Raw genomic sequence first — 25,857 nt, forward strand, 5'->3', positions numbered from 1 at the left:
TATGATGCGATCAAATCAGTCTTACGCAGGAGCTAAGATGGGCAACTACCAAAATTCCTTGCAATTCTGCATTTTGCATTAAAAGGCTGGCCAAATCCGAGGTGAGAGAACCGTCTCTGGAGAGTTTTTCTTCTCTGGCTTTTGGCTGGGAGTCTATCTGTCGATTGCCTGAGATGTGGGACCTTCCCCTGAGAGACCTTAGGTCTGGTTAGGATGAAACTATTTCCTTTGTGTCTGTGAGATTGGCTTTCTTCAGTGTTTCCCTATCTTGAGCTTGAAAATGCGGTTGTTGCTTCCTCAAATGTGCTCTGAAGTTTAAAGTTCTTCCTGCTCTGCTGCCCTGGGAGTGTGAGGTGGAGAGCGAGTGTTTTAGAATGGATTTGGTTGACTGTATCCTTGGGCTTAGGGAAAAGCAGGCAGTGGGTGTGATTGCTCTAAGTATATTATAAATATGCTTGCCTCTTCATCCAGGATGGCAACCTCCAGGGTCTACCACGTGCTGCCTCTGCAGTGTATATAGGCCTCTGTCTTAGAAATCCCTTCAGACTTCAGAAACCGGTTATATGGGTTCTACCTTCCTCTATTAACAAAGTGCTTTCATGGTTTTTAATTGTCCTCCTAACAAAGTGTACTATTTTTCATTGGTACAAGAAGGCCTTCTAAAACAATGTTGATACAAATATAAGTTCTACTCCTGGATAATTAAAAAAAACCTCACTGCCATCGAGTTAATTCTGACTCATAGTGACCATATAGGATGGTAGAATTGACCCTAAGGGTTTCTGAGACTGTAACTCTTTATGACAAAATAATAATTTATAAATTATCAAGGGTTCATGAGAGAGGGGGAGCAGAAAGGGAGGGGAAAAATGAGGAGCTGATACCAGGGTGTGAGTACTAGTTGTCTCCGTGTTATGAATGGAACAATCCTAGGACTGGTTCTCCTTCTCTGGTCCAACCATAAACCCGGTCATACTCTCGCCTTGGCTGGGTCTTGGCTGGTCATGGGCAGGGACACATGCAATTTTCAACAAAAAGAATCTTGGGTTTGATGACACTGGATCTTCGACTCAGCCTAAGGATGAGACACTGAGACCCCCCTTCTAGATATCCTGCACTCCCAATGTCTCGGGACACCAGCCTCTTTCCCCCTTTTGGAGTGGAAGCCCTAACTGTTGTTAGGGAGTTGGGGCGATGGCAATCTGACTGCTCTGGCTGTGGGTGTGCAGGGACAGCAGGCAGGGCCCCTGCAGAAGGGGTCTATCTAGTGGGCCATGGTAGAAAGTGGTTAAGGTGCAGGGCTCTGGGTCAGGGGTCTCAAGCAAGGATAGGGGCTCCTAATTTGTTGAGTTCTTTCAGTTCCCCGGGCCACCAGGATTCATGTCTGAATCTGTTGGGAGTCTAGAAGACACAAACTTTGTTAACAAATTTAAAAGGCCCAGTAGGCAAACAGCTAACATAGTTACCAGAGGTGCAAGCAAAAGTTCGATCCATGGAAACCAAGACTTCAGCCATTCCCATCAGGATATTTCTTGATGTTTAACATAGGACTTTAGATGCGTCCAGTCAACCACGTTATCTATTGCTTTTAGATTGGCCTCCACTGAGTGAGATGTGTTCACCCAGAAGCAACATGAGGTGCTGGCGATGGCACACACATCTCCTTCTCTACCCAGGAGATCGTCTAGAGCCTGTGACCCATGACCTGAAGTGCCAGCAACAGTAAGGACATTGAGGCTGTTGGCTACTTGTGCCACCTGGTTTTCAAAGTCAGACGGGATTTAAAAGGAGAGGGAGAACAGACTCAGGAAAGGGTTCCCTGCAGGGTCTGTGAGCAAGCCCAGGTACAGCTGCCACTGCCCACTGCCACCGTGTCGCCAAGCAGACCTGAGAACGTCCTAGGGGCAGCTGAAAGAAGGCACGTCAGAAGCACAGGCAGGAGCCAGCCTGTTCTGTCGATGCCCCAAAATGCCACAGGGGCTCCGAGTCTCTCACCTAAAAATGCACTCACCAACCACAATCAGCAAGCAGAAAGCAAAGTTTATTTGGAAAGAAAGGTGCCTGGCGCAGCAGGTGGGCCTTGAGGAGCCGCCACTGAATGAACTGTGTCTAGGGGCTTTTAGCAAGTGTGGGTTAAGAATGGGCCAATCCCAAGGCTGATCCTGTTTCTCCAGTTCAATCATAAACCTCACCATACTCTTCCCCCTCAGCTGGGAATTGGCTGGGCACAGACAAGGAAGTAAGCATGCAATGTCAGCAAAAAGTCTTGGGCTTGCTGAACTTGGAGTTTAGAATCAGCCTAGGGGGTCTGATGCCTACAGGTTTAGGAATGGGATTGTCGGAGGCTGTTGAGAGCCCCCCTTCCAGATATCCTGCCACACCCATAGCTTCCCCACACTGGCCTGTTTCCCTCACTCTGTTTGGGGGCTGTCCGTCTCCTATCTGTCAATGCCACCAGGGTTCTGGATGACAATAAGATGAAGTGTACATAGATATGTTTTCTCTCCTTCAGAACTCAACTTTGATTTTATGACATGTGCATGCTTATGAATCGAACTGTTTTCATATTATAAAGAACAAATGAAGTTGTATATACATACACACACAAGACATCAAGACGGGACAGTATGACCAGGCAGCAAGTAGGGCAAAGATTTAATAAGCAAAGCACACTTCAATCACAAAGCAGCTCGCCTCCCTACTTAAGGCCACCAACAACACTGGGTTTTATAGGGGTCATGGGATGGAACCCCACTGGCTCACCTCAGTCCCTACCCTGCTTGGAGCTGTGCGGCAGTTTGGGATAAATCATCCAGACCTTTAGCTAACAGTGATAAAAACAACTTCAGGATCAAGAGCTCTATGTTATCCGCTAAAATTAAATGGACAAGTGTCTGCTGTAACTTGAAGTTCACATAATTTTAAAAAGAAAAGACGTAACTATGTTTAGATCAGAAAAACAGTACGTTCGTTTTTATTGTTTTAAGGATTACTGTAAGAGTTCTACAATGAGAAACAAGTACATGTTTTAAAACTTCTATGGACATTTGATGAAATTGTGGTGAGTTTGAAAGGCAGGAAGCTTAGGGAAAGGGGAGTTGTCCCTCAAGGCCCAGTCAGCATTAATAGCTAGCCATGCCACAAATCAGAGGACCTTTCAAAAGAAAGTGCCACACGTTAGAGGGTATGGGAAGAGACGCCCGCAGGAAGGACCCACAGCTTGAGCCTGTGCTGTAAAGACCCAAACCTCCGCGCACCATTATGCACCCCCACTCAAAGCTTGGACCTGAACAGGCAGAACCCCAAACTGTGTAGTTACACACGCCGCACATCCATCCGATGCACAGAACTCTGCCCTCCAAGTGGAGGCGGGAGACCACCAATCAGGGAAGGCAGGCGGGCACAAAAGTGAAGGCTTTGGTTCTACCTCAACCCCGTTCCCTCTTTTCTCCCTCATGGAGTCGGCATGGTTTCCCCTCTTTCACTTCTACCCGACCCCCTTTGCTAGTCTCTCCATGCATACCTCCACGTGGCTCTCCATGCTTTCTGGAGTCAGCCCACTTTTGTCTGTGAGAATGTACTAGCAAAAGCTTTATTTTCACTCTTAAAAGTTTACTTGGCCTTTTGCCTTGGAGAGAGCCTAGAAAAAAGATGGGTACCTGCAGCTCTAATGGAGTCACCCGCGTAAGTTCAGCCAGAGTTCCCGTTCTTATCCATGTGCTCAAACTGGCATGGTCTGATCCGGAATATAGCCTCAATATTTGTCATCAGTTTGGGCCTCAAGGACTCCCTCAATGCAAGAATACTTTCTTCTATTAAATTGGCATTCTATGATGCTCACCCTCCCGACATAACCACTGAAGACAAAGCAGGTGAACAAGCAAATGTGGTGAAGAAAGCTGATGGTGTCCGGCTATCAAAAGATATAGTGTCTGGGGTCTTAAAGGCTTGAAGGTAAACAAGCGGACATCTAGCTCAGAAGCAACAAAGCCCACATGGAAGAAGCAAACCAGCCTGTGTGATCACAAAGTGCCGAAGGATCAGTTATCAGGCATCAAAGAAGGAAAAATCACATCATTGTGTGCTCACCTCCATGATATGATCACTGAAGACAAATAGGTGCATAAGCAAATGTGGCGAAGAAAGCTGATGGTGCCCAGCTATCAAAAGATATAGCATCTGGGGTCTTAAAGGCTTGAAGGCAAACAAGCAGAGATCTAGCTCAGAAGCAACAAAGCCCACATGGAAGAAGCACAGCAACCTGTGCAATCACAAGGTGTCAAAGGGATCATCAGAACAAAACATTTTACCATAGTGAATTGGGGTGGGGGGAGTGCGGAGTGGAGACCCAAAGCCCATTTGTAGGCTATGGGAGATCCCCTGGCGGAGGGGTCTTGAGGAGGAGACAGCCAGTCAGGGTGTGATATAGCAAAGATGAAAAATACAACTTTCCTCTAGTCCCTAAATGCTTCACACACACCCCTACTATTATGATCCGAATTCTCCCTTGCAAATCTGGCTACATCAGAGGATGTACACTGGTACAGATAGGAACTGGAAACACAGGGAATACAGGGCGGATGATCCCTTCAGGACCAGTAGTGGCGATACTGGGAACGTAGAGGGAAAGTGGGTTGGAAAGAGGGAACAGATTACAAGGATCTACATGTGACCTCCTCCCTGGAGGACGGACAACAAAAAAGTGGTGAAGGGAGATATTGGACAGAGCAAGATATGACAAAATAATAATTTATAAATTATCAAGGGTTTATGAGGGAGGGGGGAACAGGGAGGGAGGGGAAAATGCGGAGGTGATGCCAGGGGCTTAAGTGGAGAGCAAATGTTTTGAGAATGATGAAGGAAATGAATGTACAAAAGTGCCTTAAACAACTGATGGATGTATGGATTGTAATAAGAGTTGTATGAGCCCCAAATTAAAAAAAAATGAGACTTAGATTTTGAAATAAAAAAGGCTATAAAGCAGTGGTTCTCAACCTTCCTAATGCCTCGACCCTTTAATGCAGTTCCTCATGTTGTAGTGACCCTCAACCATAAAATTATTTTCATTGCTACTTAGTAACTGTAATTTTCTACTGTTATGAACTGTAATGTAAATATGTGATATATGCAGGATGTATTTTCATTGTTACAAATTGAATGTAATTAAAGCATTGTGGTTAAACACAAAAACATGTCATTATATATTGTGAAATACTTATTTCTAGTGACAAATCAGTGAAATTTTGCCTTGAAGCATGGTGTAGCATGGTGACAGTCTTAATGCCAGGTACTCATCTGTGGGCGTATCTGCATGTGGGCGGCCCCGCCTGGAGACTACAGAGGAACCGTGTCTTGGTTCCTAAGACCATCGGAAATATGTTTTCTGATGGTCTTCGGCAATCCCTGTGAAAGGGTCGTTAGACCCCCGACAGGGGTCACGGCCCACAGGTTGAGAACCGCAGCATGAAACGTTGGTGCAGAGGTTTGTGTGCCCACCCGGCAACTTTGCGTGCCAGGAGCCTGTGGCTGACCTGGCCTCGGGATGCACTCGCGGGGCGCCCGCCCAGACAGCCTGGCTCTCAGCGCTGCAGGTGTACCTCCGTCATGCTGCAGGTCCTCCATCACGTGCCCGTGCTGCTGCTGCACCGCTTGGCAGAAAGGTCCCTGGCGTTTGTGGAGTCAGGAGCTACCAAAAGAGGAGACTGGAAGCAAAACTACGAAGACTGGAGGCTGTAAAGAGAACGCAGTGACGAAGGAAAACTGATGAAGGAGAAGCCCAAGAGTGTAGTTTACGTGTCAGCTCCGGTGGACTCCCTCCGAGAAGAAATAAGACTTAATTACTGAATGACGTGTCAGAATAAACTCCTAACTATTTAAGCTTAAAATCATGTGGGGTTTCTTTTTAATGCTCTAAAAGGAAGTATTTTGTTTACTAAAATAAAGTGCTTTTGCAAAAAAAAAAGTGTGGATTTCCTAACTATTTAACAGATCACGGGTTACTTCTTACCATTTGTGCCTGAAAAGGCACAGGAGGCAGGGCCTATGAAGACACCCTTAGCATTCAATCTGATAGTTTCGGGTTTTACCCAGTTTGGCAAACCAGTTCAGATCAGAGCCTATGTATACATGGTTTATAATTTATGGGACCTTCAAATCTTTCACCATTGCACTGGTTTGTGAATTTCCCAATTGTCTTTACACACACATAGAATTTTTAACGATAATCATGGCCTGTCAAGTTATTGTCCCTCAGATAAGCTTTTGCTTTGTAGAGCCACTGAGGCAAAGGAGGGAGGGATATCGAGGCCTGGGTGACCTATCCCAAATTACCTCATGTGATCCGTCCCACCACCACCTGACCTATTCAACTGGTCATTTGAAAAGGGATAACTCATTTTAAGACGGGATTGTGTTGAAAATGAGTACTGTAGCAACATCGGTATCACCTTGGAAGTTAGAACCAAACTTGTTCATCCATAATCAAAGTGTACCTCTGATTAACAGCAGAAACAATGGTTCAGCTTACAAAATTGACGGAAAATTTTAAATTGAGCACTTTCTAGTTAATGGGTGCCAAAACTGACACAAGAACAAAGGTTTCAATAAAAATTTTTAATAAGTGGAGGGAAGGTGGGGTAGGGTTGGGAAAATATTTTTTAATTCTCTATTACTTATTTTTAATATCATTTTATTGGAGGGTCGTACAATCAATCCATAATACATCCGTGTGTTGAGTACATTTGTTGCCATCATCATTCTCAAAACATTTGCTTTCTACTTGAGCCCTTGGTATCAGCTCATTTTCCCCTCCCTCCATGCCCACCTCACGAACTCTTGATAACTTATAAATTGTTTGTCACGTCTTACACTGTCCCGACATCTCCTTTCACCCACTTTTCTGTTGTCTGATCCCCAGGGTGGAGGTTATATGGAGATCCTTGTGATCGGTTCCCCCTTTCTACCCCATCTTCCCTCCACCCTCCCCAAGAAAATGAAAAATTTTAATAAGTGGGATCAAGATACTCTGAAGCATTTCCTTGAAAAAAAATTTTTTCCTGGAAAATTTTTAACAGATGATGAAATATGGCTTTATCAGTTCAATCTTGAAGACTAACCAAGTAAAGGCTACCAAGTGTGGAAGTGAGAAAAATAAAAATAAAACCCATAGCAATCCTGTGTAGTCGCCAACGCTGTAAACCTTTAGGGGAGCAGACAGCCTCATCTTTTCCCTGTGAGTGGCTAGTGGGTATGAATCAGCGACCTCAGAACCAGGGCACGTTCTCAGATGCCCAGGCACGCTCCCACAACTGGGCAGGCTTGGGGGTCATGGTGGAGCTTTGCAAAAAGCACACTACACTACACTACAAACCACAGGTTGGTGACCAGACGTCTCGATTTTTAACAATTTTCCCCTGCATCCCGCGGCGTCTTAAAAAAAGTCGCGATCTTTGGAAAGACTGCACAAGCTAGGGTATACGGTTTTTGGCTGCCATGTGGCTATTTCGCCAAGATATGAGTGTTTTTTTTTTCCAGTTTACTGGCTTTATTGTCCATCTCTCACTGAGACAGCGTCCCCCCGCCCGCCCCCCCTCCACCTGAGAGATGCCGTTCAATCCGCCACAAGATGGGCCCACACATCTTCACGTTGGCCAGGTGGCATTTCAGGCTTTAGTCTGGGTAGATTAGTCCTTCTTCACTTTCACAATCTTCACGCTGTGGCCAGCAGTCTTCTCAGCATTGGGTTTGAATTCGGCCTTCAGGGCGTCCCTGACGGCTTTTGCACAGATCTGCGAGTAGCGGATGTAGCTGAGCCCAGCCTGTCGCCAGTACGCCACCATGATGTCGCGAGGGGGGAGCGCGTGGGAGCGAATCGCGAGGACGCCTTCAATGTCGGTGCAACCGGCTCAAGATATGAGTTTTATCAATGGTGTCCCGCTTTACCAATGTGAAAATCTGTCCAGACTCCGACTTATATCGTGGAAACCCTACACGTCCCTACAGGTTGGAACGCACAAGGTTTAGTTTGGGAGTCGGGGACAAGCCCCGCCCCTTACGCCGCACGCACGTCTCCCAGCCAGCCAATAGTAGCCTGGGAACCGAGTTGCTTCCGCCAGAGCTCCGAGAAAAGTCGGAAGTGGGACGCGGAGTCCCCGCTCCGCGCCCAAAATGGCGGACCTTCACCGTCAGCTGCAGGCGTACCTCGCTCAGGGGAAAGCGGGTGAGTCAGCGGCCGCCGTGCCGCTGCTCGCCGAGGACAAAGCGGAGGTGGCTGCAGCGAGGAACGGGGCGGCTGGAACGTGGATGGGCAGGACCAGTCTGCGCTGGGAGTGGGCGCGTAACCCCGCAGAGCAGGCGCCGGCGAGCGGGCCGTGCTTGCCCAGCGTGACGCGTACGCAGAGGCTGGCAGCGAGCGGCGTGTGTCTGCTGCTGGCAGCTCTCTGCTTCGGCCTGGCCGCGCTGTACGCGCCGGTGCTGCTACTACGCGCCCGCAAGTTCGCACTGCTGTGGTCGCTGGGCTCGGTGCTGGCGTTGGTGGGCGGTGCCCTGCTCCGCGGCGGCGCGGCGTGCGGACGCTTACTGCGCGGGGAGGAAGTCCCGTCCCCGCCCGTGCTGTGTTACGTCATCGCGCTGTGCGCCACGCTCTACGCTGCGCTGGTTTTGCGCAGCACTGGGTTCACGGTGCTGGGCGCATGCGCACAGATGGCAGCCCTGCTTGGGGTACTGGTCAGCTTGCTGCCGTGGGGCGGAGCCACCATGTTGCGCCTCGCACTCGGCCGCCTGGCCCCTAGCACCGGCCTCACTAAAGCATTGCCTGTATGACAAGCGGACCCCGATTTCGGGGCCTTGACCCAGCCAAGCACCGGACCTACCCCAAGGACACCCCGGGCGGCAGCGACTGAATCTTCCCGGCGGCGATCTGAAGACTGAGCCGAGCAGGCAGTATGGACTGAAACTTGACCACTTCGGGAAGTTTGGATTTGAACGTTCATTGGATTGGTGATATGCTATAGTGTCTATTGTTTCTACATTGGCCTTGGTCTTCGAAGGAGCACAGTAAAAACCAATGGCGCTTCAATTATCTATTTGCTGTCATTTTTCTCTGGGTTGCTTTTAATTTTGGAAATCTGTGGTCGGTTTTAATAGTAGCTACAATTTCTTCATTCCTGTCTGCCCAGTCCCTCTGCACATCGCGCCATTAAGGCGGTTCCAACGCAACGACCGTGCAGGACAGTGGGACCATCCATTAGAATTTCCAACACTAGATCTGTGGTAGCGATGGCCATCTTTCTTGGAGGGTTGTTGTGCACTGGGATGGAGGATTTGCGGTTGGCATCCCTACAGCTCTTTTGGGTGGGGTAACTGAAACTAGGGGCCAGACGAACCCAAGTAGTTCAAGCAACTGAGGTACTCAGCTGCTAATTGAAAGGGTGGCACCCGCCAGGAGGTACTATGAAGATTACCATGAAAACTATGAAGTATGAAGGTACTATGAAGATTACCAAGAAAACCCCATGGAGTCGCCCTACTGTCAACGCGGAGTCGCGAGTTGAAATCAACTTGGGCACACGGCACCCAAAGGAATCAAGCATTTCAGTAAAGGGCAGTTTAGCCACTCGCACTTTTTTTTCAGTTCAAGAAATTGCATTAGAACATTAAAATACTGTTTTAGACAACTAAGCAAAGGCTTGGTTGGGTGTTACTAAAATTCTTGTTCCAAGCAGCATGAACTAGTAAGGAAGGCTCCTGTAATGCCGGTGGCTGAGTGTTTCAGTCCCTGCACAGAACTGGACTGCATGGTCCTTGGAGGCACAAGTTAACGCTATATGTTTGATGGAAACCATGGGTTTCTACAAGGTCTAATTATGTTTTGCTCTGCTTTGTGAAGAGAAGTTTATAATTTGTAGGCTGACCTCACACATTGTAACTAAACTGGCTTTGCTTATCACATTGTAAAATGCCCTTGCTTTAGAAGCTTATTGCCAAAAGGCAGGGACCCAGTATTCTCATTAATGCAGACAACTTCTACATGTTTTGTCGGTAACTGTGTATTAACCAAAAAGCAAATGTATTTAGAAGTTTAAAATCTGTGCCAGTGGTTCTCAGTCTTGAGTGCACATCACTAGCACTGGAAGAACCAAAGCCTTCAGTTCATTTAAAACAAATGTCTGGGGGTAGGATGCACAAATCCGTCATTTTAAAAGTTTCCCAAACCACGTTTCTGTGTACTGGTTCCCATAATTTGAAGATAACTGGTATTTTCTGGGACTAGATTTCAGTGATATTTTAACAGTGTGCCGAGCACACCTGCACACCTCTTTTGCCCCACATGAGGGTCACCGTGTACATCCTGCTCCAGAAAGGGATATGGTTGTGACCTACGTTCACACTCAAGGTTTGCGGGCTACCCTCTACCCCACATAATATTCTCATGTCCCACTACCTATAAATAGGGCGACATACCTCAAATGAGTGCTTGTAAGAGCAAAAGTACTGGTGCTAAGTTATTTTACTGCTTTATCAAGATTAGTATTCTGCATGGGAACCGAGAAAAATCTAGCCTTCTAGTTATATTTACATTCTAGTAGTTGCTCTAGAATGGTCCTAGCTTAAAATTTTTTTATCTTGATGCCATTTAATTTTTAAAATAAAAATTTAAAATTTCTCAACATTTTTAAGTCAAGCATTATGAAATTCAAAAATCAAAGCACGGTCTGATATATGTATCGATACTGATATTTTAAAGCCATATAAATGTATACATAGGTTTATATATCCTAAGTACTAAATGCATAATGTAGAGGGTTTTCATAATTGCATTTGTACCCAAAATATGATCTGGTTTCCTTCCTGAGGTACAGTGTTTTTAAAAGTAAAGCATAAATGCTGAGAGAATAAAATTCTTAGCACATCAATCTCAGGAGAGAGGTATGGGTATGGATTCATTTTTAGCTCCTCAGAAGTTGTTAATAGTTTCACCTTTTTCAGTTATACCAGCTTATGGACAAAATAAAGTCCATAAATTTAATAGTGTTTGTTCAATGTGAGTCTGATACATAAGACATTTTTAATTTCAAAGAAAATTGAAAATTACTCATTTGGAGTCTCCAAGTTCTAAATCTAGTATGTCTCAGTTTTCCCATAGAAATATGGTAGTGGGTACCGTTTTTTACACTGATTAAAAACAAGTTGAGAGGTCTTTATATGTGCAGGCTTCTTTCAGATTGGACTTTTGACTTCCAATCTAAACGGGATCAAATTTTATTTAAAACAAGGAAGTTTATTTAAAAGCCAATTTAATTAAAAGTGAAGGAATTTGTCATGGACAAAACAATTCCTACTATAGTCTTTTTAAATTGTCCTCTGCCTTACGCATTGTTATTTTTACACAGTTCGTATAATAGATTGAACCGTTTTGTACAAATAGGTAACATTTTGGTTATTCCTTTTCAACTCAATTACTTTGTGAAATTACCAGGGTAAGTTAGAAATATTGCTACCTGGGTTCCAGTTCATGCATTCTTAAAATTTGTGCAAACATGTCTCAGAGACATAAGGATGGCTGCCAACCAGGCTAGTGCTGCGCCTTAATCTTGTGAAGGTTCAGTCCCAAAGAACACATTTTATGCTATGAAAGTAGGTAAAGAACTATTGTGAGGTGAGGGAGAAAACTACAAAACTCAACATCTTGCCAAAAAACATGGTAACTTTTCAGCAAGTTTAGAAAAAAACAAACTCTGTCTCTCTCCAGAAGTTTCTAGCAATAGCCTGGGGGACTCCAAAAGGAGGCATCTTGGTAGATTTCCTAAAGACACAGGATGATCACAAGGGTTTGTGAAGAAGTGTTACACTGAAAACTGCACTGGTGAGAATAAGGCCAGGAAATGTGCCCTGAGGATTTTTTTCTTCTTCATTACAATAATGCACCCGCTCTTTATTTGACAGTAACAAGAAACTGTCCTGTGAGAATGACATTGGGAAACCTTATACCACACACCCTAAAGCCATGATCTTACCTCTTCAGACCTTTTTGTTCCCAGAACTCAAAAAACATCTAAAAGGGCCATGAGTTGTGTCTTCTGAGGATGTCAACATTACCATTTTGATGTGGAATACATGGAAAGGTTAGGAACTCTTCAGGGGAGGGCCAGAATGATGGAAACACTACTTCCACATGTGAATATAGACCTAAAGGGAGGCTATGCCGAGAAACAATAGCTCTACCGTTTGCTATTTGTTTAATAAGGATTTGTATGCAGCAATACTTCTAGACTTACTCCTGTATTTATGGCAACCAAGAACTGACGTCACTCAAGTTCCTCTCATTAGATGCACAGCACAATTCAAGTAAGAAAATGGGGTCACTAAGGAGGTTTACCCAAAGAGTCTACTTGGATTGCTCAATGTCTAAGGCTTTGAACCTACTTCATTTTAGTTTAAAGTAGTTTTAAAGTATTTCTTATCCTATAATAAAAAGTAAGAAAATAAAAATTGTGTAAAAGAAAAAAATTGTTTTAGATGACTTAGACTTCCATTAAGTATTCTTGTGTATAGGCAAGTGTGCACCAAGGAACAGGTGCGTTTCATGGAAACCTAAGTATTTCCTGAAGGTAAGCACTTCACGACTAGTTATTTCTGTTAATTCTTGCATAAATCACATTCTGTATTCATACAAAAACATTTTCCTCTGACAAACTGTACATATAGAAACAAACTTCCAATGAGACATGAACCTAAGTTTGTGAAGGTGCTCCGTGTCTCACAACATTTAAAAAAAGGTTCCAGCTTTTATCTTCACCAAACAATGTGGACAGGACAAAACAAGGCCAGCAGATCAGGTAACTAGCAGTCATCTCTTCATGTAGAGGAACTCATCAGGACTTCTGGGTTCAATGGCCGCAGAGAAGAATTCAGGGGTGCCATGGGGCAGCTTTCACTGTGTTTCAGTGAGTCCAAGAAGGTCTTAAATACTGTCCAGCGAGGCCTAGGGGTGCCCAACCCCAACTTCTACCGGCCTCTCCCTCCACCCCTTGAAGCTCCTCGCCTCGGTGGGCCAGAATTCATGTTATTCCCTCGACCCCAGTTACTGCCACCACTCCTGCCCCCTCTAGAAGGGGTGCCACTGCCTGAAGGGCCCCCAAAAGGTTCGTCTCGGTGGTAACCATCATGATGATCTCCATCCAAGGAACTGGGACGCCCAGATTTTGGCACTCTCTGCGAAGATCCTGGGCCGCCTCGGCCTGAAACGAAACATTGATTTCACAGGTGACTTCTTGGCAACAGACACGCGTCAGGTCCTCATGGTACAACCACTATGCTAACAGTGACACACTAAGTCTTTACTTAAAACGGCTCTGTAGATACTAGCAGTGGCCTCTGAACACTCAAAAGTGCGTCTAATAGACACTGAGCTGACTGACACAGGGCACTGACTGACTCCCACCCAAACAGTGCTCTTGACCATCACCTCATCCCCATGTTGGCTTATAGCCATGGATCATAGTTCCAAATAAGCACATATCCGCACGGACATGACAGAGAGGATGGGGAGCCAAGAAAAACTAGTTCTAAGTCACTTCTACGAGTCCTCCACCATACTTCTGCCCTCAGGGCTATTTAGAAAAGTTTTAAAATTACTGATTTTTTTAAAAAAAATAGATAAACTATATTTTTAAAGCAGAGCAAAAAACCTAGAAAGAAGCTTAACACTGTGGCTGTCTGGGTAGTGGGATTATACGGGTTTTTTTAAATCATTTTTTAAATCATTTTATTGGGGGCTCATACAACTCATCACAATCCATACATAAATCCATTGTGTCAAGCACATTTATTTGTACATTTGTTGCCATCACCATTCTCAAAACATTTTCTTTCTACTTGAGCCCTTGGTACCAGCTCATTTTTCCCCGTCCATCCCTGTCCCCCTCCCTGACAAACCCTTGATAGTTTATAAATTATTATTTTGTCACGTCTTACACTATTCAACATCTCCCTTCACCCACTTTTCTGTTGCCTGACTTGATTTTTGAAAGCAACTACCAGACCAAACCAACTGCAGTTGACTCCTGGGGACCGTGTGTGTCAGAATAGAACCAACTGTGCTCCCCAGAGTTTCTGATGGCCAACTTCACACAAGCAGATCTCCAGACCCTTCTCCATGGCAACCCTGGGGGGACCCAACCTACTGTTTAGAAGCCAAGTGCACTAAAGACAGCACTACCTCAGGACACCTCAGAAGCAACTGTGATATTTAAGTAGTTGATAATGTTAATTACAATCATTTCAACCAGGAGCAGAGTTTACTGGTAACTGTCCTCTACCATTTGACCCTTTCATTTCTTTTTTCTTAATAGTTACATAAAATATTTCCTGGGTGTGTATGTTGGGGGGAGAACAGGGGGTGTCATAAAAAGTTAAACACTGGCTATTGGAATTACTTCTCCTTGACGTAAGTTTCAGATTCAGGTACATAAAAATATTAAAATCCTGTAATGCTAATATGTTGTAAAAATGTCTCCCCCCTAAAACGATAGGATTTTGTTGCATCTTCCACTCAGAGACTTTGTTTTATCCTACTTTATCCAGTTGTGCTGAAGAGATTAGAAAAATTACCTAAGGAATCATTTTGGTTTCTCAAAAAACATAATGTGGGCCCACTTGAAAGTGCCTGGATTAGGAAGTTGTCCACTAGCCCATAATTTCCATACTAGCCACAAACAATGGTTGTGCCATGAAAGGCCAAATTAATATATCACATCAACCAGGAAGGGGAGTGGGGGGAACCTAAGGGTGACACATTAAATAGTTTTTCAGACCAAAATGCAGATGTTTGTAACTGCAGGGCTGTAAAGGTCGGACAATTGGGTAATGGAGGACGGGCAATCTTAATAATCTTCTGCCCTTAGAGGGGACTCCTTCCAGGACATGCGTCTCACCCCCACCTCCGAGTCTTCTTGGCCTGTAGTGTTCCTTCTGGACACAAGCTATGAAACAATACAGTATCTATTGTAAGGCTGGTGGTAGGTGCCACAGAATCAGTTGAGACTAACAGTGACGCTGCGTACAACAGAAGGACACACTGCCCTGTCCTGTGCAGTCATAATTGTTCTTAGGCTCAAGCCACTGTTCAGTCCACCTGACCGTCTTTTTACTGTCCCTCCGTTTCACCAAGCATGGTCTCCTCCTCTAGGGACTCATCTGACAATATGCTTAAAGTACGCAAGACAAAGCCTCACCAGACAACTTGGCTAGGAATAGACTGGAAAACATGCATTCACCAGGGATTCCTGGAAGCAAGTGAAGGAGACTTATTCATCCATGTGCTGAGCTCTTCAGTCATCCAGGTAAGAGCTCCTACTGACTGTGGTATGGGCACAGAAAACACACTGCTGCATCTCTGCCACACTTGGGAAAATGTCTTTCTTCACAGTCCATTTCTATGGAGCATGGGAGAGTAGAGTGGAGAAAGTTCCTAACCACCCTATAAGGGGAAGAGATGAAACCTGTACTGGGCAGGGCTGACCTACAGGCACAGCCCCTTGTGAATTTCCTAGAACCATGACCACTGGCATCTTACCTTTGCTGCCTCGATCCTCAGAAGGGCCACCAGGGGCTTCCATTTCTCTGTGCTCAGAGGTCCCAGGCCCATCATGCCAGGGGCGCTTTCGGGGTGGCAGAGATGCCATGTCCATGCCTTGGAGAGAAGACGACCGTTCTCTGCTAGCTGGCGAATGACCATCGTGAGAGGGATGATCAGGACGGGGAGCATCACGGAAATGTTCATGGCCTGGCCCTGAAACAAGGACGACGGGAGCATGAGATGATGGGCCAGAGAACCCCAATAAATTAAAATACAGCATAAGGTCATACATTCCAGATTTAAGGAGGTGGAACATATACCACTAAGAATTAACTAGGACTTGAAAACCAACATTCATTCATATAAGAACTATAAAGATAAGTCCAAAGTACTGGCACAAAAATCAAAGGAGTCCTTATTAAACAAAAGACCAAAATGTAAAGCTATTGTATCTTCTGTCTTGGTCGATGTATCACCACCCCTCCAACCCCCAAGGTTATACTTTTAAATGCTCTTCTCCTCCTCGTGGAGCCGCATCCTCCCTCCCCCCCCCCCACCGTGCACCCAAATTAACACCACTCAACCTTCCTTTTCACCTTTGCCCTGCCCTCCCTCCCCGGGGAAGCTCCAAAGTCTGTTCCTTTTGTACACAAGTTGTTATCCTGTTTTTTTAATCCTTATAAGTGTGTTCTCATTACTATACTTGTCCATTCAGGATGGACTACGAAGAATGCTACACTCTTCAATGTGCACCAAATCTAAAGAAGTTCAAGTACCCCAAGATATTAAATTGATGGGGCCCGGGGGCGTTCCTCCATGTAATTTTCCAGGCCTAATGGGATAGTGGTTACAAGTTGGGCTAAGATCTGCAAGGTCCACAGTCTGAAACCACTAGCCACTCCTTAGAAGGCAGGGTTTTCCACTCTTGTCTACAGTTAGTCTTGGAAATTCACAGAAGCAGTTCTACCCTGTCCCACAGGGTCACTATGATTTGGCATCGACTAGCTGAGAGATTTTTTTGCTCTTATCAATGGAGTTTTCAAATTTCTAAAAATGTCTTCCTAATTAATAAAAGCCCTCACAATCATATAGTGTCCTACAATTTCTACCATATGCCTTATAGGCGTCCTAAAAAGACCAGTTGCCCTCAATTTTTTAGCTGATCCCAAGTACAGTTGAGAGCAAATATGTACTCCACAGGGTTTTGTTGTTGCTATTTTAAACTTTTTGTTGTGATTTGGATAAAAGTGTACAGAGAAAATTGGTTTTCTGTTCAACAATTCATACTCATTTTGATTTGTGACACTGACTAGTCTCCACAATGTAACAGCACTCCTCCCATTTTCTCCCTGTGTTTGCAATTTCTTTTTCCATCCCCCCTTTCTTCCCTTCTGAGCTTCATCCCTGGGCAAATGCTATCCTTTTAATATCCTATTGTTTTGACTGCTCTAAACAGCACGTATCTCACCTTAGCGGGTTGCTATGAAAAAGAATCAACTTGATGGCAGTGGGTACAGGTAGAGTACTAGCCTATCATTTGGCTAGGCCATGGGGACTTTCAATGGCTTGTTTTATTTTTTTAAGTAGATTACCAATAGAACACTTTTCTTCTGTAGAAATTAACACATGTCCCAAGATGGAAGGAGGCAGCTAAGGTGAGAATCTAGAGAACCAATTCTCAAACGTTTTACTCTCAGGACATATTTGTACTCTTAAACACAACTGAGAACGTCAATGAAATTTAATTTATGAGAATTAGATCTAATAATAGCATATTAGCAATTAAAATGGAAATTTTTAAAATTAATTTTACTACATTTTCCAAAGAGAAAACTATATGGTAGAAACTATGGAACTTTTTTAGAGTCAAACAATTATGTTTAATGTTTGGATGAAGAGAACAAAATTGGACTCCCAACCTGCTTCTGCATTCAATCTACTGGAAATAAAATGCTTTGTTTGATAAGTATCATGAAAATCCAGCTTCCAAAGAAGATGTAACTCCTGAAGAGTTCATATCCCTTGGTGTCTGGGCAATACTTTCTTTATGTGTTATGAGTCTGTTTGTTTGTTTTTTGACTGTAGGTCTGAAATGACTCCTTCCTTACCTGGCTCTCTATTTCCATCCCATGAGTCTGGTTTCCGTCCTCCTTCAAAGCGAGGGAATTCATCAGGAGTGGGAAGTAAACCCTTCCTTCCTCCTGCATAGTACAGAACAAACAATACTGTACTCACATACTATGTTGGGCCCATACAGACTGAACTAGCTCCACTGACCCCCATTTTTTACAAACCAGGTATCACACCGATCCTCTTACCTCGTGGTGTGCCCCGACCTCGACCCCTGAGATCTCTTCCTCGAGCTGCTTCATCAGAAGCATCAAAATTCTCTTCTGGACCAAAGTCTTCAGGACCTGGAAATCCATCTCTTCCTCTGGGAGGAGCACGGCCCTCATGTCTCTGGGGGGCTCCTCTCCTAAAACTGTGAAGGAAAAGATGGCATATCTTTAATAAGCTTAATGGTTTGAGAAGGTAAGAAATGTAATGGTAAGTAGGAACAAAAGAATATACACACACACACACACACACACACACACACACACACACCAATTTAGAGTCTAAAACAAACATAAAATAAACATACCAGAATGTGGTAAACCAAAAACCCACTTCCATCAAGTTGATTCAGACTTATGGCAACCCTAGATAGGATTTCCAAGACTGTAAACTTTTATGGGAGTAGACAGTTCATCTTTCTTCCAGTGTAGCTGATGGGTTTGAGCTGTCAACCTTGTCCAACATCTAGCCTACACCACTACCACCTAGGGTAAGTTATCTTAATTTTCTTTGGGCTTTTAGGGACATTTTATAAGTGCTTGTATTACGTGTCATTTTGTTTCATTTCCTTCTCATTGTCTCCTGTACTATTATTATTCTGTTTTACCAATGAATGAACTGAGGCAAAGAGGGGTTAAGACACTTACATAAGAATACATCATCAGAGGAGGGGTAAGATGGAGACTAGGTATGTAGCTCATGCCTGGAACTTCATGGAGATTGGTAAGTAGGGAGATTTGGGGGATGAGAAGGGGTGCCAAAGCTGTCAGTAGATCCCCAAGACAGCCTAGAGCACTTCTCCGAACCAGAAGCTGACTTCAACCCCATCACCTGCATTCCCTGCAGACACTCCAGGTGCCTGCCCCACCTCAACCAGCACCACAGGCTAGTCAGGCATACAGCAGAAGATTCCATACCACTTTAGTGGTCTGTGCACACGCACCAGCCAGGACGCCCCCACCCATGAGGTTTCTACCCTGCCTGGGCACTCCTCACAGACCTACCAGCCCCCCCCCCCCCCACCATCCCCGCCAGGTGTCCAGCAAAAGTCTGGCAGAAGTTTGTGCAGCTGCAGCTTAGGGACCCAAGCCTGCAGAGCTATCCCACTGAATTCTCCCTTCTATACCCCCCACCCCCATAATCCTCCTCTGCCCTCTGTGTTCCGAGCAGTGAAACTACACGCTAACAGAAGTAAGTGGGACCTCCTTCCCACCAACTTTCCTGACCGAAGTGCCCCTAGCCAGGAACAAACCACCCTAACCCCAAACTACACACCCCCTTGCCCAGGCCAACACTTTCCTTCAGACCACAGCCTGCACAGTTGCAAACAACCCCTACAGAGGCCTGAGGGTGGCTGGAACACAAAGCATAGGCCAAGGGGAGAGGGAAATCCCAGTAAGGCAAAGGTGAAACACAACCCCTCAAGGCTATAGACAACCCACAGAAACACCAACCTCCCAAAGTGAGAGCCCAGGACTCTGTGAATCCTGGGAAAATGGCACCTAGTTCCAATAAATCGGCCAAAAAAGCATCAAGCTGTTTCTACAGCTTCAACAAGAGAAACAAAATCCAATGCCAGAGGATGATCTGGAGCTAAAGGCAGTCATAGAAAAGGCAGACGCTGACCTCCGACAGAAAGAAATCTTCAGAATGCTGCTTTGAGTCATACAGGATAAGAGGGAAGCAATACAGAAAAAGGAAGAAATGATAGAGGAGATAAAGGCCACGCACCAAAGAGAAATACGAGAGCTAAGGGGTGAGATAACAATAATATCAAATTCATGGACTTCACCCAGCAAATCGAGGCGGCAGAGAACTGCACCACTGAAATAGAGAGGGCTCGCAAGCAGAAATTAATAAGCACAAGAAAAAGTCTAACAAGTCCATCAGAGAAGCTGAAGAATACCTCAGAGCTATGTCTGATGCTATGAAAAGGAACAACATCAGAACTGGATTACCAGAGCAATGTCCATCAAGGAAATCAACGTTCAAAATAGTGATGGAATTCTTGGGAGAAAACTTCCCCAACTTAATAAATGAAAAACAGGCAACCATCCAAGAGGCTGAAAGAAGAACAGCTAGACTGAATCCCAAGAAGAAATCTGCAAAACATATAATCCAACTTGGAGAAAAGGAGAAAATCATGAGAGCAGCTAGGGAAAAACAAGCAGTCACATCTCAAGGCAAGCAGAGAAGAATATGCTCAGACCTATCAGCAGACACTATGAATAGAGAGTGGAGAAGCATATTCAGAAAATGGAAGGGAAATACACAAACCCAAAATACTCTATCCAGCCAGAGTATCCATCAAGTTTGATGGAGAAATGAAAGTCTTCCCAGACAAGGAAAAACTCAAAGAATATGCAAAAAGAAACCCAGCACTACAAAAGATCCTTGCTGACCCAGTATGGGCAGAAGAACAACACTCACTAAGCACAAATAAGAGACCGCCACACAGAACAACTCCACCCACAGACCATCAAAAGGAAAACAGCCTCCAAGATAACACTGGCTCAACGATGGAAAGGAGGCAAGAGTGAACCACAAACACACACATGCACAAACCAGGGGAAAGAAATGGAGGTAGGAAAACATCCAACACAAAAGGGATAAAATGACATCACAGAGTCCACAGATAGATTAATAACACTGAATATCAATGGAATGACCTCAGGTCTTAAGAGACAGGTTAACAGACTGGCTTAGAAAACACAACCCATCAATCTGCTGCCAAAAGGAGGCATGCCTCAAGATTACAGACAAAAATAGGCTCAGAATCAAAGGCTGGAGAAAACCATACCAAGCAAATAGCAATTCAAAAAAAGCAGGAGGTGCAGTCCTAATCTCGGATAAAATTGATCTTAAAGTACAAATCATAAAACGAGATAAGGAGGGACACATATAATATTCACGGGAATCATAGCCCAAGAACCACTAAGCATTCTAAACATATACCCGCCAAATGAGATCCACAGACTACGTCAAGCAATCACTCCAAAAGATGAAAAAAGAAATCACAGGCTCAACAATTACAGCGCTCTCTGAGAAAGACGTCAATATACCGCTCTCTGAGAAAGATACTCAACAAGGAGGCTACAGATCTTAACACGACAATTAGACAATTTGACCTGATAGATATTTACAAGAGCTCTCCAACCAAATACAATTCACATTATGGTCAAGCCCACATGGCACATATTTGAAGACAGACCACATGCTGGGGCATAAGTCAAATCTGCATAAATTTAAGGACATTGGAATCATACAGATCTATCTCTCTGACCACTTTGACATAAGGCTCAAAATCAACAAAAGCAAGAAGAAGAAGCAAGGGCAAACAATTGGAGGATAAATAACTATTGCAAAAGGAGTGTGTACTGGTTCAGATCAGAGATGAAATTAGGAAATTTCTTGAAATCCATGAGAATAACATGACATACCAAAATGTATGGGACACAGCAAAGAGAATTATCAGAGGAAGTTTCATAGCAATACATTCACCCATAAAAAGGAAGAGACTTACGACTGACATGCTGGCACAAAATTTACAACTAGAGCAAAGTCAACAACACAATCCTACAAATAGCAAAAGAAAAGAAATAATTTAAAACTATGGAAAAAATTTTTTTAATTGCTAAAAGTTGGTTCTTCCAAAGGATAAACTGAATTGACAGATCGCTGGCAAACCTATCAGAAGGAACAAATTTCAATAGCAAGGATGAGGGATGAAAGAGGAATGGACCCTAATGAATCAACAGGGTAATTACACAGTACTACAAAGGACCGTACTCCAAAGAATTCAACAACTTGAACGATGTGGACAAATACTTGGAAAAACAATCCCTCCCTATATTATCCCAGATGGACATCAAGAATCTCAACAGACCCATATCAATAAAAGAAATAAACAAAATTATCAAGGGATTACCAAGAAAAATCTCCTGGACCAGATGGCTTCACAGGAGAATTCTACCAAGCAATAAGGGAAGAACTGAAACCGATCCTACTCTTCTAGAACATAGAAAAAGATGGCAAACTCCCCAACTCCTTCTACGAAGCTAGTATAACTCTGATACTGAAACTTGGCAAGGATTCCACAAGAATTGAAAACTACAGATTCTACTACTACAGAACTAATTTCCCTAATGAACATCAACGCAAAAATCCTTAACAAAATACTGGCCAAAAGAATACAAAAGTCTATAAAACAAGTAGCTCACCATGACCAAGTGGGATTCATACCAAGGATGAAGGGATGGCTCAACATACAAAAGACCTTTAGTATCATTCGCCACACTGAAATGAAAAATTATAAGAACATGATATTATCTATAGATGTAGTAAAAGCATTCGACAACATCCAGCACCAATTCCTGCTTACAACACTCAAGAAGATAGGAAAGGAAGGAAAACTCCTCAATATAACACAAGCTAGAGTAGGAGAGGAGGTAGTGGGAGACTCTTTTGGTGTCCCCGATATACAGGACCTTCTAGACTGCCTCCCCCAACTGACGCCCCTTTACTTGGGACAGGGGTTTACATAGGAGAGAGAACGTTTAACATTAATAGACAACATGTAAAAGGGGAAGCATTCAGTCTTTGGCAAAGAATCAGACGGTATGGCTCCCCATGGTGCCTCAGGAGTATAAAAAATAAGAGACACATAGGTAGACAATGGAACAGTTACCATGGGAGAGTTTGTATTGTAAAGAAAATATTTAACTCTGAGAAGCATTTAACTCTGCTTGTAGATATTAGGCTTGGAAGTAGCACATGAGGTAGTTTCATTGTGTTAAGTTTGTCAACGAAAATGTTTTAAAAAAAAGAAAATGATTAGGGCAGAGAATGTACAGATGTGCTTTATAAAACTGATGTATGCATATGTATGGATTGTGATAAGAGTTGTATGAGCCCCTAATAAAGATTTTTTTAAGTTTGTAAAAAATAAAATAAAATAAAATAACACAAGCTATATATGAAAAACCAACAGCCAAGGTGGTAGTAAGTGGAGAAAATGTGAATACAATCCCACTGAAAAAGGGGACCAGACAAGGATGTCCCTTATCCACACTGCTATTAGCATAGTATTGGAGGTCCTAGCTAACAGTATAAGGCAAACAAAAGACATCAAAGGTATTCATTCGTCTGGCGAAGGAAGAGGTGAAACTCTCGTTTGTATTTGATATAGTTTTATATATGAAAAAGTCCCAAAAGCTCCACAAGGGGAGTATTAGAAGCAACAGAGGAATATGGCAGTCACAGGATACAAAATAAACAGACAGAAACCTATTGGACTGCTTTATACATCAGACAAGACCATGAAAGAGGGGATCAAAAAGGTAGTACCTACCCTTCAAACAGGCACGCACAAATGGAAATAGCTAGGGATATACCTAACTAAAACAATAAAAAAAATTTTGTATGAAGAAAACTATAGAACTATTAAAAGAAAGCAAGAGTGACCTCAACAAATGGAAGGTTATCCATGCTCATGGATCAGAAGAATCAATATAGTAAAGATGTCAGGTCTGCCCAAGGCACTATGTAAGGGCATTTATAGAGGTCTAAATACAGGGAAGTATATATGTACATATATTTATATACAACAATGGGGAAATAGATCTATGTACATATATTTATTGGTTTAGTATAAAGGTAGCAGATGGAAATTTGGCCTCCACTCAAGTACTCCCTCAATGCAAGAATACTTTGTTCTATTAAACTGGCATTCTATGATGCTTACTTTCCCGACACGATCGCTAAAGACAAAGTGGGTGCATAAGCAAATGTGGTGAAGAAAGCTGATGGTGTCTGGCTATCAAAGGATATAGTGCCTATCTGGGGTCTTGAAGGCTTGAAGATAAACAAGCGGCCATCTAGCTCAGAAGCAACAAAGCCCACATGGAAGAAGCACACCATTCTGTGTGATCACGAGGTGTCAATAGGATCAGGTATCAGGCATCAAAGACTCAGAACAAAAAAATCATATAATTGTGAATGAGGGGAAGTACAGAGTGGAGACCTAAAGCCCATCTGTAGGCAACTGGACATCCCCTTACAGAAGGGTCACAAGGAAGAGACAAGCCAATCAAGATGCAATATAGCACCGATGAAACATGCAACTTTTCTCTAGTTCTTTAATGCTTCCTCTTCCTCCCCTACCCCCCACTATCATCATCTAATTCTACCTTACAAATCTGGATAGACCCTACTATCATGACCTCAGTTCTACCTTACAAATCTGGTTAGACCAGAACATGTATACAGGTACAGACAAGAGCCGGAAACACAGGGAATCCAGGCCAGATAAACCCCTCAGGACCAATCATGAGAATACCCATAACAGGACAGGAAGGGGAAGGGAGGGATAGAAAGGGGGAACCGATCACAATGATCTATCTATTACCCCCTCCCAGAGGAATTGACAACAGAAAAATTGGCAAAGGGAGACATCGGTCAGTGTAAGACATTTAAAAATAATAATAATTTATAAATTATCAAGGGTTCATGAGGGTGGGGCAGAAAAAATAAGGAGTTGATACCAAGGGTCAAGTAGAAAGAAAATGTTTTGAAAATGATGATGGTAACAAATGTATTTGACACATTGGATAGACTACAGACTGTGATAAGAGTTGTATGAGTCACCAATAAAATGATGTATTAAATTTAAAAAAACAAACAAAGAATACACCATCAGTGTTAGTTGAGAACTTGGGCAGTATTTAATCTCCTTTACCACTTTTCTGATACTTAAATAATCAGAAAAAGAGATGGCGCTGATTCATGCCTGCCAACTGTACTAGACACATTTTTGGGCACCTGCCTTGCCATCCTCGGCAGTCCTGAAGGTATAGTGGCTTCCCAGAGGGCTGCTAACTACAAAGTCGGCAGTTTAAAACCATCAGCCACTCCCTGGGAGAAAGGCAAGGCTTCTACTCCCATAAAGAGTTATGGTTTCAGAAACCCAGGGGCAATTCTAACCTGTCCTATGGGGTTGTGTTAAGTCCAGATTGATTTGATGGCAGAGTTTAGTTTGGCTCTCCATCCACACTGGCTTTATTTAGGAGCAAGCCTAAGAGACCTTGATCTTCCTTCGAGGCCCTACTACACAGATGCCTGAAGCTGGGTGGGCAGTGGATTATGGGCAACTTGAACTCTGGTTGTTGGGCAACTTTACCATCTCCGTCAGAGATGCTGTAACTGGGAAACCAAGCTGATTAAGTGTAGCTGAAGCAGAGGCTAGAAGGTACATTAGTGCCATAGCCAGAGACCAAGAAGCAGAGGCTGTGGAATTCACGGTGGGAACGCACAAGAGCACATTATGGGAGACATCAAACGCAGGGAAGTGGCCGAGGGAGCCAGGGGCAGGCCAATCTGCATGTGGAGGAGTCATTCCTCTGGCTTTCCATGACACAGACAGGTCTACTTTTTCTCAAGTTCCATTCAGTTGATTTTATCCCAACAATTTGAAAACTTCAAACCTAACAATAAAGTTAAAAGGACAGACAGTACAACGGACTCTCATGGATCCTTTACCTAGATATACTAAAGCTTAACCGTGAGTGGCATTTGCTTTATTCCTATTAATTTTTTACAAATATACATTTTTAACCATTTGAAAATTGGTTGCCGATATGGCAATTCACCCCAACTACTTCAGTAGGTTTCCTCTGAAAGAAGAACTTCCTGCTACATAACCATAATGCCATTATACTGTCAATCTGATTTTATTTAATATACAGCCAGCACACAATTTCCCACTTGTTCCCAAAAGATCACACATTGCTACTTAATGATCACATCTTCTTAGTCTCCTTTAATCAAGAGCAATTTCTGAATGATTTTGTCTTCTGTATTTTGTATCATGGCCTTCATGATTTTTAAAGGATATCACCAGCTGCTTTCTATAGAATATCTCGTGATTTTAATGTATCAATTGCTTC

General features: G+C 43.6%; 2 protein-coding genes and 1 pseudogene across 7 annotated transcripts in view; 1 reads left to right on the top strand and 2 right to left on the bottom strand.

Moving 5' to 3' along the window:
• Positions 1–6,593: 6,593 nt before the first annotated feature.
• On the bottom strand, positions 6,594–8,600 carry LOC142424609 (ATP synthase F(1) complex subunit epsilon, mitochondrial pseudogene; annotated as a pseudogene).
• On the top strand, positions 8,097–9,076 carry SFT2D3 (SFT2 domain containing 3). The gene has a single exon (XM_075529963.1). It carries the CDS (start codon positions 8,167–8,169, stop codon positions 8,818–8,820), a length of 654 nt encoding a protein of 217 aa, XP_075386078.1. The 5' UTR covers positions 8,097–8,166; the 3' UTR covers positions 8,821–9,076.
• Positions 9,077–12,627: 3,551 nt separating this feature from the next.
• Positions 12,628–25,857, bottom strand: part of WDR33 (WD repeat domain 33) — a 136,267-nt gene continuing 123,037 nt past the window's right edge. For all 6 annotated transcript variants that reach the window (XM_075529959.1, XM_075529961.1, XM_075529958.1 and 3 more), the window contains 4 exons: positions 17,896–18,059; positions 17,686–17,778; positions 15,575–15,790; positions 12,628–13,238 (listed from right to left, as the gene is read on the bottom strand). In XM_075529959.1, the coding sequence (XP_075386074.1) occupies positions 13,006–13,238; positions 15,575–15,790; positions 17,686–17,778; positions 17,896–18,059 (706 nt within the window). In that variant the 3' untranslated portion in view covers positions 12,628–13,005. The remainder of the gene's footprint in view (positions 13,239–15,574; positions 15,791–17,685; positions 17,779–17,895; positions 18,060–25,857) is intronic.

This window comes from Tenrec ecaudatus, chromosome 13, assembly GCF_050624435.1.
Source record: "Tenrec ecaudatus isolate mTenEca1 chromosome 13, mTenEca1.hap1, whole genome shotgun sequence".
Lineage (NCBI taxonomy): Eukaryota > Metazoa > Chordata > Mammalia > Afrosoricida > Tenrecidae > Tenrec > Tenrec ecaudatus.

Bases quoted from the DNA above. Each gene is read 5' to 3' on its own strand.
- SFT2D3 (XM_075529963.1), top strand. From the start codon at position 8,167: ATGGCGGACCTTCACCGTCAGCTGCAGGCGTACCTCGCTCAGGGGAAA.